Raw genomic sequence first — 23,404 nt, forward strand, 5'->3', positions numbered from 1 at the left:
TAGCGCTATGGAGAACAATGTGGAGATTCCTTAAAAAACTGGAAATAGAACTGTCATATGACCCAGCAATCCCACTGCTGGGTGTACACACCAAGGAAACCAGAATTGAAAGAGACACGTGTACCCCAATGTTCATCACAGCACTGTTTGCAACAGCTAGGACATGGAAGCAACGTAGATGTCCATCAGCAGACGAATGGATAAGAAAGTTTGGTACATGTACACAATGGAGTATTACTCAGGTATTAAAAAGAACACATTTGAGTCAGTTCTAATGAGGTGGATGAAACTGGAGCCTATTATACAGAGTGAAGTAAGTCAGAAAAAAAAATACCTATACAGTATATTAATGCATATATATGGAATTTAGAAAGATGGTAATGACACCTCTATATGCAAGGTAGCAAAAGAGACACAGATATAAAGAAAAGACTTTGGGACTCCATAGGAGAAGGTGAGGGTGGGATGATTTGAAAGAATAGCATTGAAACATGCATATTACTATATGTGAAACAGATGACCAGTCCAAGTTCGATGCATGAGACAGGACACTTAAAGCCGGTGCACTGGGACAATCCAGAGGGGTGGGATGGGGACGGAGGTCGGGGGGAGGTTTGGGACAAGGGGATACATGTACCCTCGTGGCTGATTCACGTCAATGTACGGCAAAAACCACCACAATATTGTGAAGTAATTAGCCTCTAATTAAAATAAAAAAAAGAAAAGAGTTTACAGTTAGAGTGTAAGTTCCTTTTGGGAAGGATTGGGGTCTTCCTATTTCTAACTTTGAGTACTTGGCTTGGAGGAAGGAGATAAGAGATGTTGGCTGACTGGAAGCAAACTGACTAGAGAGCCACCTGAGGCACAATTCAGTTGTCACTTGGTAGAGACCTCCATAGAAAAGGGTTAATGAATGCAACCGACTTTGTGTTCTAGCTCCGTCATCTCACGGATGACATTGCTTACTCTTTGTTCCATCTCATTGCAGGACATGGCTCCACTTCTCATCCTGCTGTGCAACAACCAGCACCCTCTCTTAAGTTAACCAGCAGATTCTCTAGCAAATAGTCACGACACACAGCTCAGGATCAAAGACGAACGCGGTAGAGGTTGGGTTGAGCTCTTGCATAGCAGTCACTTCATAGAGTCTCATCAAGGAGCTGCAGCATTTGTCACCCAGAGTGGACTTGAAACACACAGGTACATACCTGTTTGTTTTCATCCTTGGCATGGAAGGACAAATGCAAAGAGAATTGTGCTGCTTGAGATTAACCTGCTTCTTTGTCCTTACAAAGGTGAGGTTTTCTTTTACTCAGAGCAGTCCCAACAAGGACTGATGATTTTCGTGGCTCCTTAGCACTACTTACTTAAATAGGAAGTCATTAGATAGTGCCACTTGGCAAGTCCTAAATAAAAAGGAACCCCTTCCCCACAAAATTTAACTGTCTCTAAAGATTGGGTATATCTTGCCACTATCGCCACTCTGCCTAGTGAAGAGTTGTTATGATCAAAAGAACTCTGCAGAAAAGCAGGTAATGGGGCTTGAAATATGTAAACGCCCGTGCTGGGCTCAGCTTTGATTTGAGTCCCACTCACTTGGACATCCCCGCCCATTTCCACCGAGCTCAACTCCCCTTGGGTTGTTAATTTAGGGTCTGCAGTGAGGTGTGTCCTGAATCCTTTAGTAACAAGAATAGAGAAATTGACTTTGCTATAGTTTCTAATAAGAGGTTTCACTGTCTTGACAGGCTGAAAAAATGTTTTCCCTTGGAGAAATGCATGAGCAGAGTAATTTCTTCCCATTATAGACTATTCTCTGGCTGCTAATAAAAAGGCCTGGGTTTGCTGAAGCAAGTTTGTCTAAGCTACTGTTCATTTAAGAAGTGATGAGAGTGGGTGAGAACTATGTATTTTGCTCAGTGGTCACCATCTGAAATATTCCATATGGAAAATCTCTTCTCACCTGGCATCTGAAAATAATGAGTATAATAGAAACAGACACCCTTGACATTGTAAGAAAAGAAGCAAATAGGCTAGAATAAAAACACCTGCTACAGGAATCTGCTTCTAGACACACATCTCAGGTAGACTGCAGACTGTACCATGGAATCTTTTTGAAATGAAACAGAACTCTTAAAACTCTAATTATAATCATATCTGTGCTGGCTGGAGATGCGGCCAACTGCAGAGAGAGAGGTCTATTAGATTTCCCATTTGTCTGAAGCCTGCACTTCATCGAGAAGCCTTGAAAGCACCTGGCAGTTATCAGAACCAGAGTCGGTGTGACTACACTTCCTTTTTGACCCTGGGTTGGGGCATAAATAATTCATTACATGGCTAGAATCTTCTTTGCCGTTTTCAAAGAGTTTTGCATACATTTTCATCTCATTTAAACTTCACAACAACTTTACTCATCACTGTAGGAATTATTGCTCTTGTACAGACCAGAAGTCAGAGGCTCAGAGAAGTTAGGTCCTTGCCAAGTATGTAGCTAGTGAGCAAAGGAACTGAGACTGGAACCCAGAATGTAGTCTGGGTCCCTTCTGGATGCCAGGCACCATGCTGAGCTGTGAGTACACGCTGAGAACAAGCTGATATGGTTTCTGCCCTCTCAGAGTTTTGTAGATGGCCAAAGAGGTAAGGATTCAACTTGAGAGGAATGGGAAGCTGTGAATAGGTTTTTGAGGAGAAGACTGTTTCCATTCGATCTGTGTCTTGAAAATTTCATGCTGGCTGTCCTGAGGAGGAAGGATCTTAGATGGTAAATATGGGGGCAGAGGGATGAAGAAGGAGGCTGTTTTGGGCCTGGAGAGAGATGATGGTTTATTGGATAGCGTAACGAGAGACAGTGGGAGTGGAAGAAAATAGACAAATCTGGGATCTACTGTGGAAGTTGACCCAAGGGGATTTATTAATGAACTGATGAGAAATGTGAGGAAGGCAGAATCAAGGATGACTCTTTCATTTCTGGTTTGGGTACCAGAGAAGTGTAGAACACAGGTTTTAGAGTCACAGCCCACCTGGATTTTTGTCCTTGCATCCCTGTTGGACCAGCATGACATTTTCAGTTCATTTCCCATATGACCCATCTCCCCCAACCTGGTGCCCCTCCGCAAATGACTAAATTCTGTTCTCAGATTTTCCTAATCGGGTGGGAGCAGAGATTATAGTTTTATATGTTGTAATTCTAACCAACAACCTTTATACCCAGACTTTCTCACTTTGGTGAAAAGGAAATAAGAAAGAAAGGTAGGAAAACAATCACCTAAAATGATCCTGCAGCCAGCCTTGTTTCCCTAGGATATTATTTACCAAGCCAGATAGGGTAGCACACAGCCCATCTGTGAATACTACACTTTCACCTTTTTGTCCGCTTTCTTCTCTCAGTCTGGACATGGATAGGCAAAGAGGGTAGGAGAAGAAAAGAGAGAGGAGGGGAGGAAAGAGAAGGGAGAAACCAGGGTACAGTAGAGAGTGAAGAATCTGGGGCTCAGACAGACCTGGATTCAAATCTTGCTTCTATCATTTGTGAGTTGTTATATTTGGTGGGATTGTTAACCTCTCTGAACCCAGATTTTTGGTACCCACAGAACAGAATAATAAAATGCCCTTGTGTGGTATACATTAAAAATGGTCACAGACATTTTATACTTCCTCCCATGAAGAGGTGATATCTATTTTCCAGCCCTTTGAATCTGGCCTTGTGACCTTGCTTTGATCAGTAGAATGTAGAAGTGACAGCTTTTCAGATCCAACTCTAGACCCCAAGAGGCCTTGCATCTTCCATTTTTCCCATTTAGAATTTCACAGCCATGAGCTTGAGCTAGTCTGCTGGAGAGGCCACATGAAGGGAAAGTCCAGTAATAGTCTGCCAACTACCAGGTTTGTGAATGTGTGTGTGTGTTAGTTGCTATGAGGCCATTCTAAATATCCAGCTCATCATTCCACCATCTACTAACTGAGTGCAGCAGCGGTAGCGAGCCTACCTAAGACCAGCTCAAGGGTCACTGAAAAATGCCCAGGCAAAAAATGCCAACCCACAGGCTTGCAAGCTAATAAATGATTGCTGTGTAAGTACACAGAGGTTTGTAATTCGGCAAAGGCTATCTGAAAACCTGGCAAAAGTCTTGTGAGGATTAAGTGATACAACACATATAATGCACATGGTGCCTGGCGCAGAGTGGATGTTTCAGGTTAGTTTCTACCCCACCTGCTGGGACCATCATAGGGTAAAGAACGTATCTTCCATGACTCTTTTTTAAAAATAGAAGCTCAGAAACCTATTTTTGAAAAACATGTAACATCACTAGTCTTTTTCCTTTTCTATGGTTGAATTTACTTTTATTATAGATATTTTGTATTTTCAATGTATTTGGGCAGATTAGGCTCTGTGTCCTAAACCAATCATCACCTGGAATATTATTTTTATGAGAAAATGCTCAGTGAGTTTCAAACTGCCATCTCTCCCAAAAACACTGGCAGTGAAAGAGGCACTATATTGGATGATTACTGGTGAGAACAAGGCTAAGGGCATCCAAGTGGGGGCAGAGTCCAAGCAAAGCAGCAAGAGGCAATTAGCAGCCTGTGCTGAGAAATACAGAATAGTGTGCTTGGCTAATTTAGAAATACATAGAAAACAATGATAAAGAAAAGACAGTGAGGACACTGGGAGTCGATCCATCCTGTTCTTACTCAACACATACTTACTAGTGCCCACTATGTGCTCAGAGGCTTGAGTATACAAAGAATAGGAGAGCACAGGACACTAGAAAATGCTGAAGATTAGAAAAATAATCTAGTTATTGCAACCTGCAAGTGTTTGGTGGCGAGACCTATTAGTGCTTTGGGAACACATCAGAAGAAACTAACGCTGCCTTTGGTAAGTAGTGACATTTTCCTGGAGGAGTTGAGTGTTACGAGATGGGAGGACCTTATTTGACAGAAAAAAGGCAGGAAAGGACTTCAGGAAGAGAGTAGCAGTATTTCTAAAGAACTGAATGTGAGAATGAGAAGAGCTGGCCAAGACTTGAGCCCAGGCTCCATGGGAAAGGAAGAGTAAGAAAGTTAGGAAGGAGATAGATCATGAAGAGGCTTGAAGCTCAGATTACAGACCACCAGCTTCATGCTCTAGAATATGCTGCTGCTGCTGCTAAGTTGCTTCAGTTGTGTCCGACTCTGTGCAACCCCATAGAGGGCAGCCCACCAGGCTCTGTCCCTGGGATTCTCCAGGCAAGAATACTGGAATGGGTTGCCATTTCCCTCTCCACTAGAATATAGATTAATGGTTTTCAAACATTTTGCTCTGAACCCCCAAAAGAAATTTGAAAAGCTATGTACCCTTCTACATTTTAATGGATGTTAAAATATTATTAAGGGGTATAAGTTCCATTAGTTGCAAGGGGTACAATCCCAGGAAGATTGTAAATATTACAATAGAAAAATTACATTAATCTTCCATATGTATCCAAAAGAATCTAAATATTATAATGACTTATACTTACTCTCATCTACTTTAAAAATATATGATCAAATTCTTCTTTCACAGTGAAAAATTTGCATTGATAATTCCTTTCCTTGAACTCATATTTCAGTGAAAAGTCTATTTCACTGAACTTTCCTTCCACTAGAGTTTTATCCCAATATAATGTATTTTTATGGTTGAAGGTATTTTTTCACACTAAAAATATGTATAAAATTTAAATAAAACCTTTACTTTCTTGTGAATAAAACACTGAAAGTATTTTAAAAATTCTTCTGGATAGATTTTTATTAGTAAAATTAACTTACCTAAGCAATATGTATTGTTAATTTGATAAACAATTTCTAAATAATAAAGGTAAAATTTTATTGGAATTCCATCTTTTAATGAGATGGTTGGACTATTTCAATTAATACCTGTATCTTTTGAAAAATATTACTTACTCTTGTAAAGACACAAGGTTCATGTCAAGTATCATGTCTTTTTTTTTTAATTAAAGTATAGTTGATTATAATTTGTGTTAACTACTGCTGTACAGCAAAGTGATTCAGATATATATATGTGTGCATATACATTCTTTTTTAAATATACACTTCTCCATTATGGTTTATCATAGAATATTGAATATAGTTCTCTATGCTATACAGTAAGACCTTGTTGTTTATCCGTTCTACATACAAAAGCTTACATCTGCTAACCCCAACGTTCTTATTTTTCATTTTTAAAGAGATAACAGCTGAGAAAACATGCTTACTTAAAGAAGTAAAAGAGAATGCAAGGACTTCTGATACGGTGGTGTCACTCAATTCTTTAACTCCTCTGAGTTAAATGTCAAAAATCTGAAAGTGATCACATCACTGAAAATTATTAAGTCTCCCTTCAATTGTGTTGAAAGCAAAAAACTTGATAAAACTGAGTTGCAAAAACATTTGCTGCCCAATCAATGGAGCCTTCCACTTTCTCAATTTCTGAGAAATATTTTAAAAAGTTTTACTAAGACTTACCTTTTAATTCTACCTACTACAATTTCACTTAGAGAGATCTTGTTAAAAACTAATATGCTCAGAAATAATTGGCAAGTTGAAATATTGTTCTTTTCAATACACTTTTGCCTATACAACATTTGAGGTAAAATTCTTTATCTTATTGTGTACCTCATAGACATTTTTGTCAAATGTTGGAGCCACAGATATAGTTCATTCAAGCTATGAAAAATGTCCTCTGTATAAACCTAAATGGCAAAGTCAGATCTTATTATCAAAGAAATTAACCAATCAGATTTTCTTTCAGAAGAATATAACTTTATTTTTTCATTTACTTTTATATTTGAATTTTAAGATAGAGGATGGATGGATAGAAGAAGATGGATTAATGGGTGGGTGGATAGATGGACAGATGGATGAATAGAAAGAAGGGTAGACAAATAATGAGTAAATGGATAGATAGAAAAATAATCTTAGACTATGCCCAATCATTTTTATCCACAAACTTAATTGCTAACTTGAGAAGTTCTCACCTGCCAGCAACAGCTTACTACTGCCAAATTTCTCACATTTTGTTGAAAGAAAAAGGTGTTTACTTTTACTTGTCTACTTAACAATCCAAATTTAGAAATTAAATAAAACAATAAAACAAGATCTAAACTCGTTATAAATATAAACCTAGATGGTTTTGCAAGGAAATATACCTGAATATCAATAGTGATCATCTGACTTTGAGGACTACAGTTCATTACATTCTTTAAAAATATCTGTATTTTCTAAAATCTCTATGGAAGTCATATATGCTTTTATAGCTACAAAAAAACCCAATAAATTGTATTTTATCAAACAATATCTCATTGAATAAGCTTTTTAATAGTTGCCTTCTACTTCAATAAGCTTAAGGAAATTATGAAAAGACCTTTGTTCTTTCAGCTCTCTACTAGGTGTTTTCACAAACTATATCTCATTTAATCCTCACAGCAACCTCATGAGATTGGTACTTCCCATTTTACAGATGAGAAATATGAGACTCAGAGAGGTTAAGCAATATACCTGAGGCCTTTCAGACAAGTAGTGATTCAACTGCTCATGGGCTAGCTAGTGATTCCTACCCAGATGCACTGAAATTTGAAATTTATACACTGCTGACTATCATAGTGCATACATTAAAATTTTGGATTCTGAAAGTGAAAATTGTCATTTGTGTTAACTAAAATAATAATTGCTATAGTGATGTCTATATGATTTGCGAATATAGTTTCTTAATATTCTTTTCACTTTCTAATGATGTTTTCTGGAGAACAAAGTGTTTAATAAAGTACAACTTGTATTTTCTTTTTGTATAGTTCTTCTGATGTCGTATCTAAGAGTCTTCACGCAGTCTAAAATCACAAAGATTCTTCTTCTGTACTTTTTCTGAAAGTTTTTAGTTTTAGTTTTCACCTTGAGGTCTAAGATCTATTTTGAGTTAATAATTATGTACGCTTTGGAGTAAGGAATCAGACAGTGTCAGCTCTTTAACTGGTTTCTTTGAAATTTTTGGCTATTCTGGCTTCTTGTCTTTTCCATACAAATTTTAGGATCAGCTTGCCAATTTCTACAAAAAAAAAAGATGTTAGGAGTTTGCAGGAATTGTATTTAGTCTATTAGATCAATGTGGGGAGTATTGCCATCTTAACACTATTGAGTCTTCTGATCCATTAGCCTGAAGTTATCTCTCCTTTTCTGTAAAGCACCTTTAATTTCTCTTTACAATGTTTTATAGTTTTCAGTATAGAGTAATTACATTTCTTTTGTTCAATTTATTCCTATTTTTATCACATTATGAATGGAATTGTTTTCTTAATTTCAGTTCTTAAACATTTGCTGTTAATATAAATAAATATAATTAATTTTTATATTAATCTTGAATCTGACCACCTTGCTAAACTTGCTAATTCTAGTACTTTTATTGTAAATACCTTAGGATTTTATATATTCAGGAACATGTCTGAAAATATTGTTTTACTTATTCCTTTCCAATTTGCTTGCTTAAATTATTTTTCTTTCTTTATTAAGCTGAATAGAATCTTCAAAACAATGTTAAGTACAAGTGGTGAGGTAGACATCTACCATGTTTCTGATTTTGAGAGAAAAGCATTCAGTCTTCCCTCATAAAATATAACATTAGTAATAAGTTTTCATAGATGCTCTATATCATGTTAAGGAAGTTCCTTTTTCTTTCATAACTTCTTGAGTGGTTTTAACATGGATGGGTGATTGATTCTGTCAAATTATTTTTCAGTTTCTATCAGGATGATAATGTAGTTATAGCTTCTATTCTACTAATCTGATATATCCTATTAATTGATTTTCAGATCTTAAAACAACCATGCATTCCTAGGATAAATGGTACTTTATTATGGGGTATAAACTAGTTTATATGTTGCTGCATGCAGTTTTTTAATGTTTTTTTAAGGATTTTTGTGTCTATGTTCATACAGGATATCAGTCTCTTATTTCCTTTTCTTGTGATGTCTTTGTCTGGATTTGATATTAATGTAAAAGATGGAATGATCTAGAAAGTATTCCTTCCTCTTATATTTTATGAAAAAAAGGGAATGAATTTAAATGGGTTGGTGAATACATTCAAAGTTGTGGCTAAGTTGGCTTTACTTTTCTTAGGCTCTTTCAGGTCTTCCCAACACTTGCAGTTTCCAAATCAGTCAGGGATGTGTGGAGACCTTATCTTGGCCTTCTATGATGCTCACATTACTAGGGCTTCACTGTGAAATTTCTGGCTGATCGTCATTGTCTCACCTAGGGCCAAAACCTTAAGCTAGCAAACTGCGTGTTCTCCTTGTTAATTCCCAACAGAGTCCATCACTTTTAGCCAACAAAGCCATCTTTGAATCCTGGCTGAATCAAGCCTGTCCCATTAGCAGTAGACCTGCTGGTTTTTGCAGACAGCTCCACGGTAATGAAACTACTGTTCTCACTAACTAAGCTGAGGGCCAGGGTAGATGGAGCAGCCTCAGGCAAAAAGGTCAGAGTTTTACTGTTCTTCTTGAAGTGCAAGCAGTTTTTCAAGAATAAACATTCCTCAATTCACTGTGGTCCAATGGTTGATTTTTAGTGTCCCAAAATGGTTGCTTAAGACAGTCTTTCCAGTTATGCTTGGCCTTTTGCACAGAGGGCTCACGAGCCCCTCATACCATAATAATCAGAATTCCCTCTTGCACTTGTTTATATCTGAAAGAATCTGGGGCTTATGTTAAAGGGCAATCTAATCTGTTTTAATTTACATTTGACATTTTTAAATTGTGGGAATCATACTTTTAAAAAAAGGACTTTGTCCAGGGAAAGATTCGGAAGATTTGTCTTCTTTGTTAACATTGAAGAACAATTAGTTTATTAGAGAAAGGGAATAATAGTGGAGTAATTTATTTTTCTTTTCAAATTCTAAGTGTGAAGGCGGGAGAAAAAATCTTGACTATCAACCCCTTCCCCCTCAGAAACAAAACAAAACAAAACAAAAAACCCTCAACCCACAGCATTCTCTTCATCTATTAATTTCCTCTATATAGTCATGCCTATTTGGTGAATCACTTTGGGATTCAGTCACATACATTCTCTTTTGCAACACTCCTTAGCATTTAGTTTGGAGACTTTTCTTTTTTAATCATTTCTATGAGTGGTTGGCAGAATGACAAGATTAGTGAGGGCAGAACCTCAGAATGTGATTGGATATCACTTCTGTGATTATGTTATGTTCTATGATAAGAGAGGAGCTTCCCATTTGTTGCTAGTGGTGAAGAACTTGTCTGCCAATGCAGGAGACAGAAGAGACTTGGGTTGGGAAGATTCCCAGGAGGAGGGCATGGCAACCCACTCCAGTATTCTTGCCTTGACAATCCCATAGACAGAGGAGCCTGGTAGGTTACAGTCCATGGGGTCGCACGGAGTTGGACATGACTAAAGCGACCTAGCACACAGGATAAGAGAGATTTTGCATATGCAGTTAAGGACTTTAGTTAGTCTACTTTGAGTTAGTCAAGTTTATTGGACCCAACATAATCAGGTCAACCCTGTAAACAGAGGATTTTTTTTTTTTCCCTCTAGCTTTTCTTAAAGAAATAGGTATGTTGTTAACTTCCTTTGTAAAGGAGTAGCCTCTAAGAGCTGAGAGTGATCCTGGCTGACAGCTTGTAAGTACATGGGACCTTAGTCCTGAAAATCCAAGAAACTAAATTCTGCCAACAACCAGTGAACTTGCAAGAGGACCTGAGTCTCAACTCACATTGCAACCCCAGCTGACATCTCAATTTCAGCCTTGTAAAATTCTGAGCAGAGAACCCAGTTATGCTATGTCCAGATTTCTCATGTGCAGAAATTGTGAGACAGTAAATTTACGTTGTCTTAAACTGAAGAATGTATGGCAATTTATTACACAGCAATAGAAAGCTAATAGACTATGAACGCTTTTTTTTTTTTTCCCATAAGTGCATCTTTCAATAAGATAGCCAAGATTTGAGAATTTGTAGTTACGCAGATAAAGATTGACAAGAAATTATTCAGTTTGCTCGGGCCTCATTGCTTTATATTAGGTTCAATTTTAGGCCTTTTATAGCATATTTTCAATTGTTTTTTACTGATTTCCCAAAGAGTACATAATCACAACTCCTTTGGGTACTTACTATGTACTGAGCACAGTTGTAAGTCCTTCATGTGTATTTACTCCACATCACCCTGGCTTCCCAGGTAGCTCAGTGGTTAAAAAAAAAAAGAAAAGAAAAACAAAACCCTGTCTGCCAATGCAGGAGATGTAAGATACCAGGGTTCCATCCCTGGGTCAAGAAGATCCCCTAGAGGAGGAAATGGCACCCCATTCCAGTATTCTTGCCTGGACAATCCTATAGACAGAGGAGCCTGGCAGGCTACAGTTCCATGGGGTTGCAAAGAGTCAGACACAACAGCGGTATGAACATATACCTAAGCCTCCACACCGGCCTAGGATGCAGGTCCCATGTAATTTCATCTTATAGACAGGGGACACGAGGTACAGAGCGTGAAGCTGTGCCCTTATGTCACGTATGTACAGAGAGGCAGAGCTAGGACTCAAATCCAGACAGTCTGAGCCCAGAGTCCAAGCTCTCTTACTCTTAACCACCATGTCTTACTATTGTTTATGCAAGCTCATCTAGAAAATGTGGAATATTCAGAAAGCGCTGAAAAGAAATTACAAATCATTTGTAACCTCATTACTCACAGATAACCACACAACCACAATTAGCATTTCGCTGTTCATCCTATCTGGGATAACAGCTATGTAAACAGAAAGGTGGGTACATTATAACTTCTGGGGGATTTCACTCCACTTAATGTTTTGTGACATTTTTTTTCCCCTCTTTCTCATAATATATTTAAACTATAATCTAGTTTACTGTGTCTCCCTTTCCCTCCAAAAAAGAATTTATTCACTTTCTTCTTGAGGAAAGGCATACTGCCCACTGTTTTTCAATTTTGCACACTTTGGGATCTTTCCCCAGAATTGTGCCCCTCTCTCTAGAGTGTCTTTGTGGGTCTTCTCTGCAGGGGTATGACCCAGAACAAGCCAGAAAAACAAAAGGCAGATGTGAGCTTAGCGAAAAATTGAGGTGATCATAAACCTACCATCTGCGCCAAGGTTGGGGTTAAATTCTATGATAATCTAAAAATATAAATAGAGGATTTAGGAGAGGGGAAACGGGAAAGTGAGGGACAAAGTGCAGAGGGTTGCATGAAGCTGCAGCTGGGAACCAGAGGGCAAATGGCTACACCTCGAGCCTCAGCAGGGCCTGTGAGGGTGAAGGTGAGCAGGCACCAGCAGGGAGTAACTGCGGACTGCCAATACCAGCCAAAGAGCTGCACCAGCCATGACACTTCCATGTGGGAGCTCTGAGGGCCGGGGACTGTAAGTGTCAGGGAGACACACAGTCTCTCCCCAAGAACCGAGAGCAACCCTCAGAGAGGGGAGAAGGAAAAGAGCCCTGAATTATCCGGAGAGACTAAACCTAAACCCACGAGTGGAAAGATGAAATGTTTTCTGTCCTCAGCAGTGACTGTGATGGTTTATGAACAAGTGTTCAGATATAGAAAAATAGAGAAAATAAAATTTCTGTCCATGTAAATTGTTATCATAGATTTTCAACTTTCTCTGCTGGCTCTGTCTAAATCTTTCCTATTTTTGTCAGTGACATTGTTACTTTATCATTCCCGCTGGCTGAATGCTTAGGATCATTTCCTCTTTATCATTCGAACATAGAATCATCCCTGACCATTGTATGTGTGATGTGGGGGTTGGTTTTAACTTTACTCCCAAGGCATTATACATACTTAACCAAACATGAATGATGGAAAAAAGGTTTTTTGTTTTCTTTTAAAACTCTTTAAAAAGCTTCCTGAGCACCAAATAGGGCTTAAATAAAAACAAAAAACAAAAACAACCTCAAAAGTCAATGAATACATTTAAATGTCAATGACTTCGAAATGTAAGGATTATTTTGCCCCTAAATCATCCATGTAAAGAAAATAATGTTTTGCAAAAATGAACATGACTTAATATTGATTTCATAACATTTGAAAGGCAGCAGAAAGAGGCCCTGCCCATTCCAGCACAGTAGAATCAGAATTTGCTTGGTGATCAAATGAAATGTATAGTTCAGTGCAAAGAAATTATGGTAAAACTAGGGAAAGAGGCCATTAGGGTTTTGCATTGCTTAGTTCTGATTTTGGAATATGTTCAAGGCCATGCCCTCCAGATCTGCTGGCTGGTTCCCACTGCAAAGGCTCTTCCTGGCATAGGCACTGCGGTTGTTTGTTTATGATGGGGATGTTGGCTCAGTCACTCGGTAACCTCTACAGTGGCTCCTTGTGGAGCATCTCTCCAGTCACGACAGTCCCCACTTCCGTGAGCATTGCCAACTCCATCCCCGAAACTGGCAGCCACATCTGCACTGTGAGCTCTCTTCACTCCCACCTGCCTCTTATTCACTGATCTAAAGACTTAGCCCAGATTCTTTCTTCTAGGAAGTTAGATTGACAGCCAGAAGGAGAATCCCTCTCTGTGTGGGTTGACCTCTTATGTGCAAACTCTGGATTATGGGAGCCAGTAAATTGGAAGGCATATAGTCTTGCTTTTTCATCTGAAAGTTGTTGGGATTAACAGAAGTCCAACAGGCAACTCCTCCTTTACTCCCACCCTCTCCAAGAGGCTCTCCCTCTTACCACCAGCTGAGAGTGGAGTGAGCTTACTTTGCTGCTTCCTAAGACACTTCCACATTTGACCGGTGACTAAGGGCATCCCCAGGTCCCCTTTCAGGAGATACCTCCCACCGCCACAACTGCTGAAGGCACACACTTGACCCACAAAATTGTGGTATGACAAAATGGTTATTTTAAAATTTGTTTTGCAGTAAAATATAATCAAAACAACCACATCATAGGATCCCCTCAACACCTCTTGCTAACTCTCTGAGCCTCATTGGGAATGGGGCAGGAAAGGAAATGAGTATATTATGTCTACTTTATGGAAGTGTAAGACCAAGTTATCTCAGTTCAACCATCCTAAAAATAAAACTGATTTCACTTAAGCCTTTCTCAAGAGCATTTCATTTTATAAGCTTGAGGTATTTGTTTTGAGAAAAAAGAAGGTGGTAAATAATTATTGGATGGAACCAAATATTGAGTGGGGACAACCTCCTAGGCATGTTTCCAATGGGACCACAGATGTCTGTTTCCAGGTCTGTGAAGAATAGATTCTCATGGAATCTGGGCCTTAAGGTTTTAATTTAAAAGAAGACTTTTAAACCAGGGATGTGTTCTTTACCATGTATAATGACTGGAAATCATGATTTTTTTTTTCAAGAAATAGGACTAAATCAGATATTTTCTCTCCAGTCTCCAGAAATAATTTATGTGTCACACTCTGTATCCCAATTTTTCATTTGTAAGAGATGGCCACTATGCTTATCCCTTGAGTTCTTTTCTTGGCTCCTTTCCTGGGATCTGCTCATTGAATAATTACTACTCAGACTTTGGCTCCATGGACCGACCCTGTGAAAGCCTGCTGGGAATCTCCAGGTATGATATGAATATCAAAGGTCTTACCCTACTTTTACTCCTCTCCAAAACAACAACAACAACAACAAACAAACAAAAACACCAAACAAAAACACCAAACAACAACTTGGAAATAAAATACTTTAATAAAAGCTAAGTGAAAGAGCCTTATCTCAGCCAGTGTTCAATGTTTTCAGGGGACTGTTTATTGTCAACTCTGGACTCACTGACAGAAAGAACAAAACTAAGATTGCTGAATCCCTACTGTGTGCAAACACCATAAATTTACATGTATGATCTCAATTCTCACAGCATCCCCATGAAGTGGGTATTATGTGCCTCATTTCATTGGTAACACAGAGGCATGGAAGTGTTAAGTAAGTTGCTCAAAGTTTCAGATTGTACAGGATGGAGCAGAGGATGGGGATGGCAGCAGTTCAAAGGTCAAAGTCTACCTTCTTTCTGATATATAATGCTGCCTGTTGTCCTGAAAGGCAGTTGAGAATTTCAGACTCTTACAGTTGCCATCCAAGGGGAGAAGATTTCAATCACCAATGAGGTGGAACACTTTTAATTCAAGCTAGCAACTATATAGCACACTTCTATACACGCATATCTGTATACAGAGTGAATGCTTACTTTAAGACTCAAAATTTTTCTCTGCTAGTGAGGTTATTGATACTTTAACTGGATTCTTTTGGCCATGGATGCCATTAAATAGGTGGTTTTCTATGAAAGCCAAGATTTTGACCCCATGATATTCACATTAAAAATACACAGAATAAGACTTCCCTGGTGGTTCAGTGGTTAAGAATCCTCCTGTTAATGCAGGGGACACGGATTTGATACCTGAGGAAGATCCCACATGTCTCGTGGCAACTAAGCAAGCATTCTACAACTACCGAACCTGAGGAGCCCATGCTCTGCAACAAAGGAAGCCACTGCAATGAGAAGCCAGACACCACAGCTACAGAGTAGCCCCCATTAACTGCAATTAGAGAAAGTTTGAGCACAGCAATGAAGACTCAGTGCAGCCAAAGATAAATAAATTTATATATCAAAAAAGAAGTAAATGAGAAGTAAAAAAGAGCTGAGTTTGTTTTAAAAAAAAAATGCACAGACTAATTACTTACCTATGCAGGCATGGCCATTGGAGTGTCTGGTGTCAGGCCAGTTGCCATAGCCTGAAGAGGCCAAGGTGTGAAGGGTCAGGAGAAAAAACACAGGAGCAGCCATAATGAGTTTCCGAGGAGACTTCATCTCAGAGCTATTGTATCAGGAGACTTCAGGCTGGTGACAGAAGCTGCAGGCTGAAGGATGCTGAAGTTGAGGCCCAAGAACTGATTAGTCTCTCTCCATTTCTCTTCTGTCCTTTAACACACGCTCACCACACTCACATACACATTTTTCACTACGCAGAACCCAGACAGGGAGCCGCACGTCTTGGGTCTGGGAAGAGCTGGAGGAGCCCCTGGTGCACAATTCTTCTAAGCTGCAAACTGAAGGAAAAGCTGCCACAGGTTGCATCTGAGGCAGCCAAGAGGGCTTTTGCACTTGCTGGCTGAAGTCAGTGGCGGTAAACCCTCGGAACCTTGAAGCCTCCCGGAATCATCCTGTGGCCTGGTTAGGCAGCTCTTCCTCTTTCTTTCTTGCAAAACAAAGCTAAACTAAAAGTAAAACTGAAGAAGAAAACCTCAACCACAAACACACAACACTTTAGCAATTTGATAGCAGTGTTCAGACTGTAAAAATTACCATCTGTTATATTCAGAAGTTATACAGTTTTGCTCTAAACTGTTTTATATGCTGAGATCAGGCTCCTTTGGTGGTTAAAGAATGTTCTGATCAAGTAGTTGCTTTCCTTTGGAAATGTTGGATTATTCCTTCAAGGGTCAAGTTTTCCTAGGGCCTTTCATTGGTGTTCAGAAAATGACCAATGAGATAGTCATTGGGCACTTGGCACTGCTGGATTTTCAATCTAATAAGAAAAAAAATGAGCTGAAATTAATCAATTCATTTTTACTTGGCTGTGTATGATACATCTCTTTTCTGAAGAATTTCAAAGTATGTTCAGATCCCTCACCTGAGAATGATTCATTCATTTTTGAGAGGCTGATTTTCTACTTTGAAGATGAGAACCGAATGCTATTTTTACAAGGAGAAAAAAAAAAAAAACTAACTGAAAACTCAACCAGACTGTAGATAAAGACATATAATCTAAATGCTTTGTTCTAAAATAGGATACAGCAAGGTCACAAGCCGTTCCTTATCCAATAAGATAAGAAGACTGGGGCAAATGGCCGCAATCTGATGGGCCTAGGGATCAAGCAATTAACATTCTCCCTTATTAGGCTCTGAAGAAAGCTTGTTATAGACTTTATAAAATATTATAAAAGCTATCAAGGGACTTCCCTGGCGGTCCAGTGGCTGATATTCCACGATCCCAAAGCAGGGAGCCAGGGTTCTATCCCTGGTCAGGCAACTAGATCCCATATGCTGCAACTAAGAGTTTCCATGTCACTAAAGATTCTGCATGCAGTGACTAAGACCAGGAGCAGCCAAATACATAAAAATATTAAAAATTATTTAATTGTTTTAAAATTTTAATTAAATATAATATTTCTAGTAACATTTACTAGAAATCAAAATTGGTAAAGATTTCTTCTCCTCCTCCTCCCCCTGCTTTTACTTAAGGAGTAACATTTTAAATAGCAGGTAGAATTTTAGAGTTGCATTCTTTCTAGGATGTAGGAGATACCAATTTTTATGGTTTGAAGATTCCTTGAGAAAGCATCAGTTTAACAAATGCCAATTTGTCAAATTTCTGAATCTGTGACAAACACCAGAGTGTTTCCCTTCTTAAGTCCCCAGCACTGGCTGGGTCAATGACTACCAAAAATGTCTTGCTCATCAAGGGCCCTTGACTTCCTTTGAGGCTGATCTGCTGGTTTGCAAGGTCCCTGACCCTGTGGCCAAGGGAAGCTCTAGAGGTCACCAGGACCACCAGAGGGGTCAGGACCCAGGGAAATTCTAGAGAATTCCTGAGGAGGCAGAATCAGAGTTATTACTAGTACTGCCTGCAAAGACAAAAAGATACTTGTTCAGCTATCCTGTCTGATGTTCACTTCTAGGTCAAGTATTAGACGAGTGGTGGAACCTTTCTAAACTCTGGTTTCCTCATTTATGTTGGGATAATAATATTTCTCAGGATTCTAGGAAGGACTAAAATAGACAATGGATTCATGCTATAAAGCAGTGTGCCCTGCAAGAAGTGTTTGGTAAAACAAAGTTTTGGTTACTGCTATCCCAGCAGGAGTATGAGGAAATCTGCACCCGAGGCCAGATTTCAAGAGAATTATTATAAGACATTCACAGTAGTTGCAGGCCAAGATATAGGAAAATGATACTGCCTGCATTTATTAAAGGCTGCACTTATTGAACACCATCTGTGTACAGAACCAGCCCTCCAGGAGCACAGAGGGTAGTTTGCTAACAATAGGTGGGTGAGGAATCTTTGCATAGGTTCAGAAAGAGCCACTGCACAGGCTCTGGGCCTGCTGGGGCTTACCTGGTAATTCAGCAGTAAAGAATCTGCCTGCAATGCAGGAGACACAGGTTTGATCCCTGGGCTGGAAAGATCTCCTGGATGAGGAAATGGCAACCAGTTCCAGTATTCTTGCCTGCAAAATCCCATGGGCAGAGGAGCCTGGAGTGCCACAGTCCATGGGGTTGTGAAGAGTTGGACACTACTTAGTGAGTAAACAACAAGAACAAACTGGAGCTCCTGAGGGTCTCCTAGTCTAGGTATGTAGCTGTGAGCCAGACTGGGCCACCTCAGGGTGAGGGACATTTCTCAGTGTTAAGACAGTGGGCAAGTTTTAGACCCGTGGTCATGTGTGCACGAACTCAGGGAGTTTCACCCACAAGCACTCCTGGAATCGTGGTCCTGAGGTAGACTGGATATTTAGGCTTCAAGCAGGGTGGGCTGTACTGGGAATCCTGGGCTTAGTTCTGCAGTGGAGATAGTCCTTTGTCATTTCCAGGGCTGAAATTCCTCAGCTGCAGGGGAATGTCAACATGTAGTGGGTTTTCCCTAAACAGAGGTGATTTTCATGCTTGAAGGGTGAATTCTTAGTTAGCAGGGTCAAAAGAGGAACACAGAAATCAGGAAATGACTTGCTAATTGATACTGAAGGGAGTGCATGTGCCCACACACCGCTAAACAAACCCTCCCTCCAGCTGCCCAGGTGGTGGTGGAAGTGGGTGTGGAGGCGGTGGGCCCTACCGTTTGCACAGGCTCTCTCAGACTCCTGGTCTCCTCTCCCCTGGCCGTCTCACTGGGCACTGAGTGCACATGGCCTAGAATCTCTGTACAACTTGCTGAAAGGCCCTGGACCTATGGCGTGGTTTCTCACAAAAAACCCCTTGTTGGACCCTGTGTATGTCCCCTGAGGACCTCCTGCTGTCAGAGGCTCCAATTCTGATTTTCTCAAAATCTCTTTTTAGAAAATGAGATTTCTTCCTTGAAGCACTTTGTTACTTACTTCACCAGAAGCGTTTGGATTCGAATCACAGTCTGTCCTGCTGGCAGAAGGCTGAGGGTTTGTAAATTCTTGAATGTAACACTGGTGGTTGGTTGTGGCTTGTTCTGTCTGAATATGCTTCCTGATTAGTTTTTGAACTGAACTGGCCTCAGTCACCTCATTCACAGCAAGTTCCTTAATCAGAAAAACAAAAACAACAAAAACCCAAAACAAAACTGACCTGGGTGACAGAAGACACTGTAAATTCCGGTGCTCTCTCAAAAGTGCCTCTTCTCTGACTTTCTGACACCAAGGATCTGTCTCCATGCTTCTGGCTTCCCAAGACTTTCTGGGGTGACTGTCGGTTCAAACCAAGCCCAGATCCTTTGCTGGCCCCTCCTCCGCAGTCAGAGTTTATTTATTCTACTTTCATTCAGTCTCTTCTGTTCCTTGCTGCAGAAATCCTAAATTAATTCAGGAGAAGGGTGCATGCCGGCTGATTAAAAGCATTCTGGTGGAGCGGGGGGTGGGTTCCCTGGTGACTCAGTGGTAAAGAATCCACCCACCAATGCGGGAGACATTCCTGATCCAGAATGATCCCTCATGTGCAGAGAAACTAAGCCCGTGTGCCACAACTATTGAGCCTGTGTTCAAGAGCCCAGGAGTTGCAACTACTGAAGTCCACGTGCCCTAGAGCCTGTGCTCCGCAACAAGAAAAGCCGCAGCAGTGAGAAGCACTGCAGCTAAGCAGTAGTCCCCACTCGCTGCACCGAGAAAACTCGCACAGCAATGAAGACCCAGCACAGCCAAAAGTAAATAAATAAATAAAATTATTGTAAAAAAGCATTCTGGGCTTAGGATCAGGTGAGTTTTCATCTTCATCATGGTTTTAGCACTTTACTGTATGTTCTTGGGCAAGCTGATCCACCTCTCTGAGTATCAGCTTATTTAACTATAGAATGGGTTATATGATGCCAAATATCATAGGAAAATTATGAGGATTACAGAGACAACATGAATTTAAAATAAACTAACAGTGTTAGATACATTTAAAACTAACAATGAATTAACACTATCCTTCTCCAGTATTGGAATTTTAACATGTTTTACTTTGTACATTTTCTCAGAACCTTTAAAGGGATGTCCATTTTAGTTATGCACTTAAGTAGATACAGAGTAGAAATTCAGAACACACTAGAGGAGTGGCCAGCCATGGGTATTATCAGTGGAGGGAGAGAACTTGCAGATGTATTGTAGGAAGTAACCACCTGATAAGAGAGAATGTGGAAAATCACCCCAAGAGGTACACTGGTAACTTCCAGCAGGAAAAGACACCCCCCAGAAAATAAGCCAGTGATCCTCAATGTGTTAACAGTGTGGCAATGGCAGCAACGCTGTGACCCAGACACACAATGAGTTCTGTACTCCAACACTCCTTTCTTGCTCCCCGTTAATCATATCCCCCATTCCCACACTCTGACATTCTTAAGACTTTTAGAGATACATTCACACTTGCTGGCAGAGGTATGCCATTTATAACTGCAACTGCCTTCTAAGGAGAGTGAATTCTTTAAAATGAACTTCTTTTGTCTGCTGGTCAGCTGACAGTAAATTTGGGAAAAGGAACTGTGGCAGGAGTTGCTTTTCAGCAGTGAGGAGGTAGAATTTGGACACAACGTAGAAGGAAGGAAATAGCAGTAGAGAAGGGAGAAGCAGAATCAGATGAGATACTGGGGTCTTGCTGACTGAAGAGGCAGCAGAGAAGTGCTGGGACATGGGGGTGACAAAAAACCCTGAGCTAATAGGAAGTTGTGATATGAAGAGGAAGTTGTTTGCTGTGCCATGTGAGAGATGATGCTTTGCCCAGATTCTGAATGGATTCTTGTGGAAATCAATGAGGAAATGAGTTTCATGTTTGGATCAGAGCTGGGCAGAGCAAAGAAGGTAGTAACAGGTCCAGAGGCAGAGGGACCCGGAGTTTATATGCTCAGGGATTCACGGGTATCTTGGGGAGGGCTTTGGACTTTCACATGTTATAAATAGTCTCATATGCTTTAGACTCCCGTATGCTATAGACTGGGGGGAATATGGGCTTAAACTAGTTTTACCTAGATCTGCAAAGTATAAAGCAGAGTTCGAATGCACAAAACAGAATAAAATAAACAGGTGAAATAAGCTTGAAGCACATTCATTCATTCTTTTATTTTTTTAGATAAAAGAAGTTCAGAGTGGGCAGTTTAGGGCTGTTAGGTTGTCCCATGGTGTCTTCAGGCACCCAAGCTTCTAATTTTCTATTCAACTATCTTAGAACTAGTAGGGCAGAAAATTTTAGACCTAATATGGCTGCTAGAGCTCCAGCCATCATGTCTATGTTCCAGAGCAGGATTAGAAGAAAGCAGAAGGCTAGTGAAGCTTACACCTTTCTTTATAAAGAGCTTCTTTCCAAATCTTCCGAACATTTTTGCATACATCTCGTTGGCCACACGTGGCTACCAGGGATGCTGGGAAATAGTCATATAAGCCTTCCTAGCTTAAGGAATCTGGGGCAGGTGGTCTTTATTCTGATGGCAACATGCTCAGTGAAAATCCAGAGTTATAAGCAGAAGGAGAAAGAGAATTATTGGGAGGTAACTGTCTACCATGTGTATTATACATAAATATATGTGAATATTTTTCTTTCTCAATTGTATATATTTGATTACCTTGCATTATGAGCATTTGGAAGATGGAATGAGGCACACTGACTCGTCCTATTCTTCCCAGTGGTGTTTTCTTTAAAATATGGACAGCAGATGCTCCCTAAAGGCACTTTTCTCTCTAACTCTTGTTCCGGACAGCTCATGGAAAAACATATTGGCAAAAACTTTCATGAAAATCACAGCTGAGACTGAAAAGGGACAAGCTAACCTATGGTCAGGGGACTGTCGGGAGTAAGCCAGGGTCCTGACTTAATAGGGAGTTTGCCACTACATTTGAAAAATATGGATTAGTTAAATCTCTTCTGGGGATATTTTCACGGAAGAAGTGTAAATAAAATTCACTAAGCTTCAAGCTAACCATGAACGAAATGCTAAAAGCAGCTTCAAGTTACATGTGGAAGATGTAGGACATTGCAGCTGCAGAATGATCTCAGAAGCAAAGTGGCTAAATATAAGGAGACCTTGAGAACTTGTCTTGAGCTGCTGCTGCTGTTAAGTCGCTTCAGTGGTGTCCGACTCTGTGCGACCCCACAGATGGCAGCCCACCAGGCTCCTCCATCCCTGGGATTCTCCAGACAAGAATACTGGAGTGGGTTGTCATATCTTGAGCTAAGTGTATACTATTTTATTGCATGAGCCCCAGATGCACACAATGAGTTCAGAGCAGTCTATTACAGGCTTATTTGGAGTTCTACATTCGGTTCAAAGATCTCTTCTTGATATCCCCAGTCACTGTGTCAAGAGTTAGTAGACAGAGAGTAAGGGAAAAGGAGAGAAGATCATGAAATTGCTTCACACAGTATCTGGCACAGAGCAAGATGCTTACAATGTTGCATCCAAATCCACGTCCAGACTCTGCCAAGTGCCTCCAAAGGGAAGGTGATGGAAGGGAAGCAAAGGGAGGGATGAATATACCTTAATAGATTAAAAAAAAAACAAATAACCAGAATAAATATATCCATGAATGACCTTATGTTATGATAATATGGGCTTTTAGAGAAAAAGAAAGATACAAGGAGTTTTATTAAAGATGAAATTAGAGTTGAAGAAAAATAGTAATCTTATTAAAAAAAACACAGTAGATCATATTATCCTGATGCTTACAACCCGCCATGGCTCCCTACGGTCCACCAAATAAAGAGTGAATTCTTTGGAAGGGCTCACAAGTCTCCTCATCATTTTGAGACTCCATCCCTTCAGTCACATTTCTCATCACTTTCCCAGGTGTTCTGCTGGCATCAAATTACCAGTGTTGTGCCTAGACATGCCCAGCTGTTCATGCCTCAGTGCCTTTGCAAGAACTTTCACTCTGTCTGAAATATCCTTTTCCTTATCTTCCAGGACAACTGCTCCTTTTTGTTCAAGTTTACTTCTTCTCAAAAACCTCCTGTGTCCCTTGCCAAGCACAAGTGTTTGACCCATTCTCATTGTTACCAAGACACTTCAGGCAAGCCTCCACTGGCCCTTGCCTCTGTAGCCTGGACATTAGTGTGGACATCTGCTACTTCTTCCCCCCTACCCCCTCCACTGGATGCTGAGGGCAAGTTGTTTTGCTCTATCACTGTGGAGTATGCACCTACTCATGGCAGGTATTCAATAAATGAATCATGGGGGGAAAGGGGGGAGCAAGCCAAAAGAAAA

General features: G+C 40.1%; 1 protein-coding gene across 2 annotated transcripts in view; it reads right to left on the bottom strand.

The window, feature by feature from the left end:
• The window catches only part of AOAH (acyloxyacyl hydrolase (neutrophil)), a 189,970-nt gene extending 170,566 nt beyond the window's left edge, over positions 1-19,404 (bottom strand). For both annotated transcript variants that reach the window (XM_010831159.1, XM_010831158.1), the window contains exons 1-2: positions 19,306-19,404; positions 15,675-16,519 (exon numbers count right to left, since the gene is read on the bottom strand). In XM_010831159.1, coding sequence (XP_010829461.1) covers positions 15,675-15,801 — 127 coding nt within the window. In that variant the 5' untranslated portion in view covers positions 15,802-16,519; positions 19,306-19,404. The remainder of the gene's footprint in view (positions 1-15,674; positions 16,520-19,305) is intronic.
• Between the last annotated feature and the right edge of the window lie 4,000 nt (positions 19,405-23,404).

The sequence above is a fragment of the Bison bison genome, unplaced genomic scaffold (genome assembly GCF_000754665.1).
Source record: "Bison bison bison isolate TAMUID 2011002044 unplaced genomic scaffold, Bison_UMD1.0 scf7180017864525, whole genome shotgun sequence".
In the NCBI taxonomy this organism is placed as follows: domain Eukaryota; kingdom Metazoa; phylum Chordata; class Mammalia; order Artiodactyla; family Bovidae; genus Bison; species Bison bison.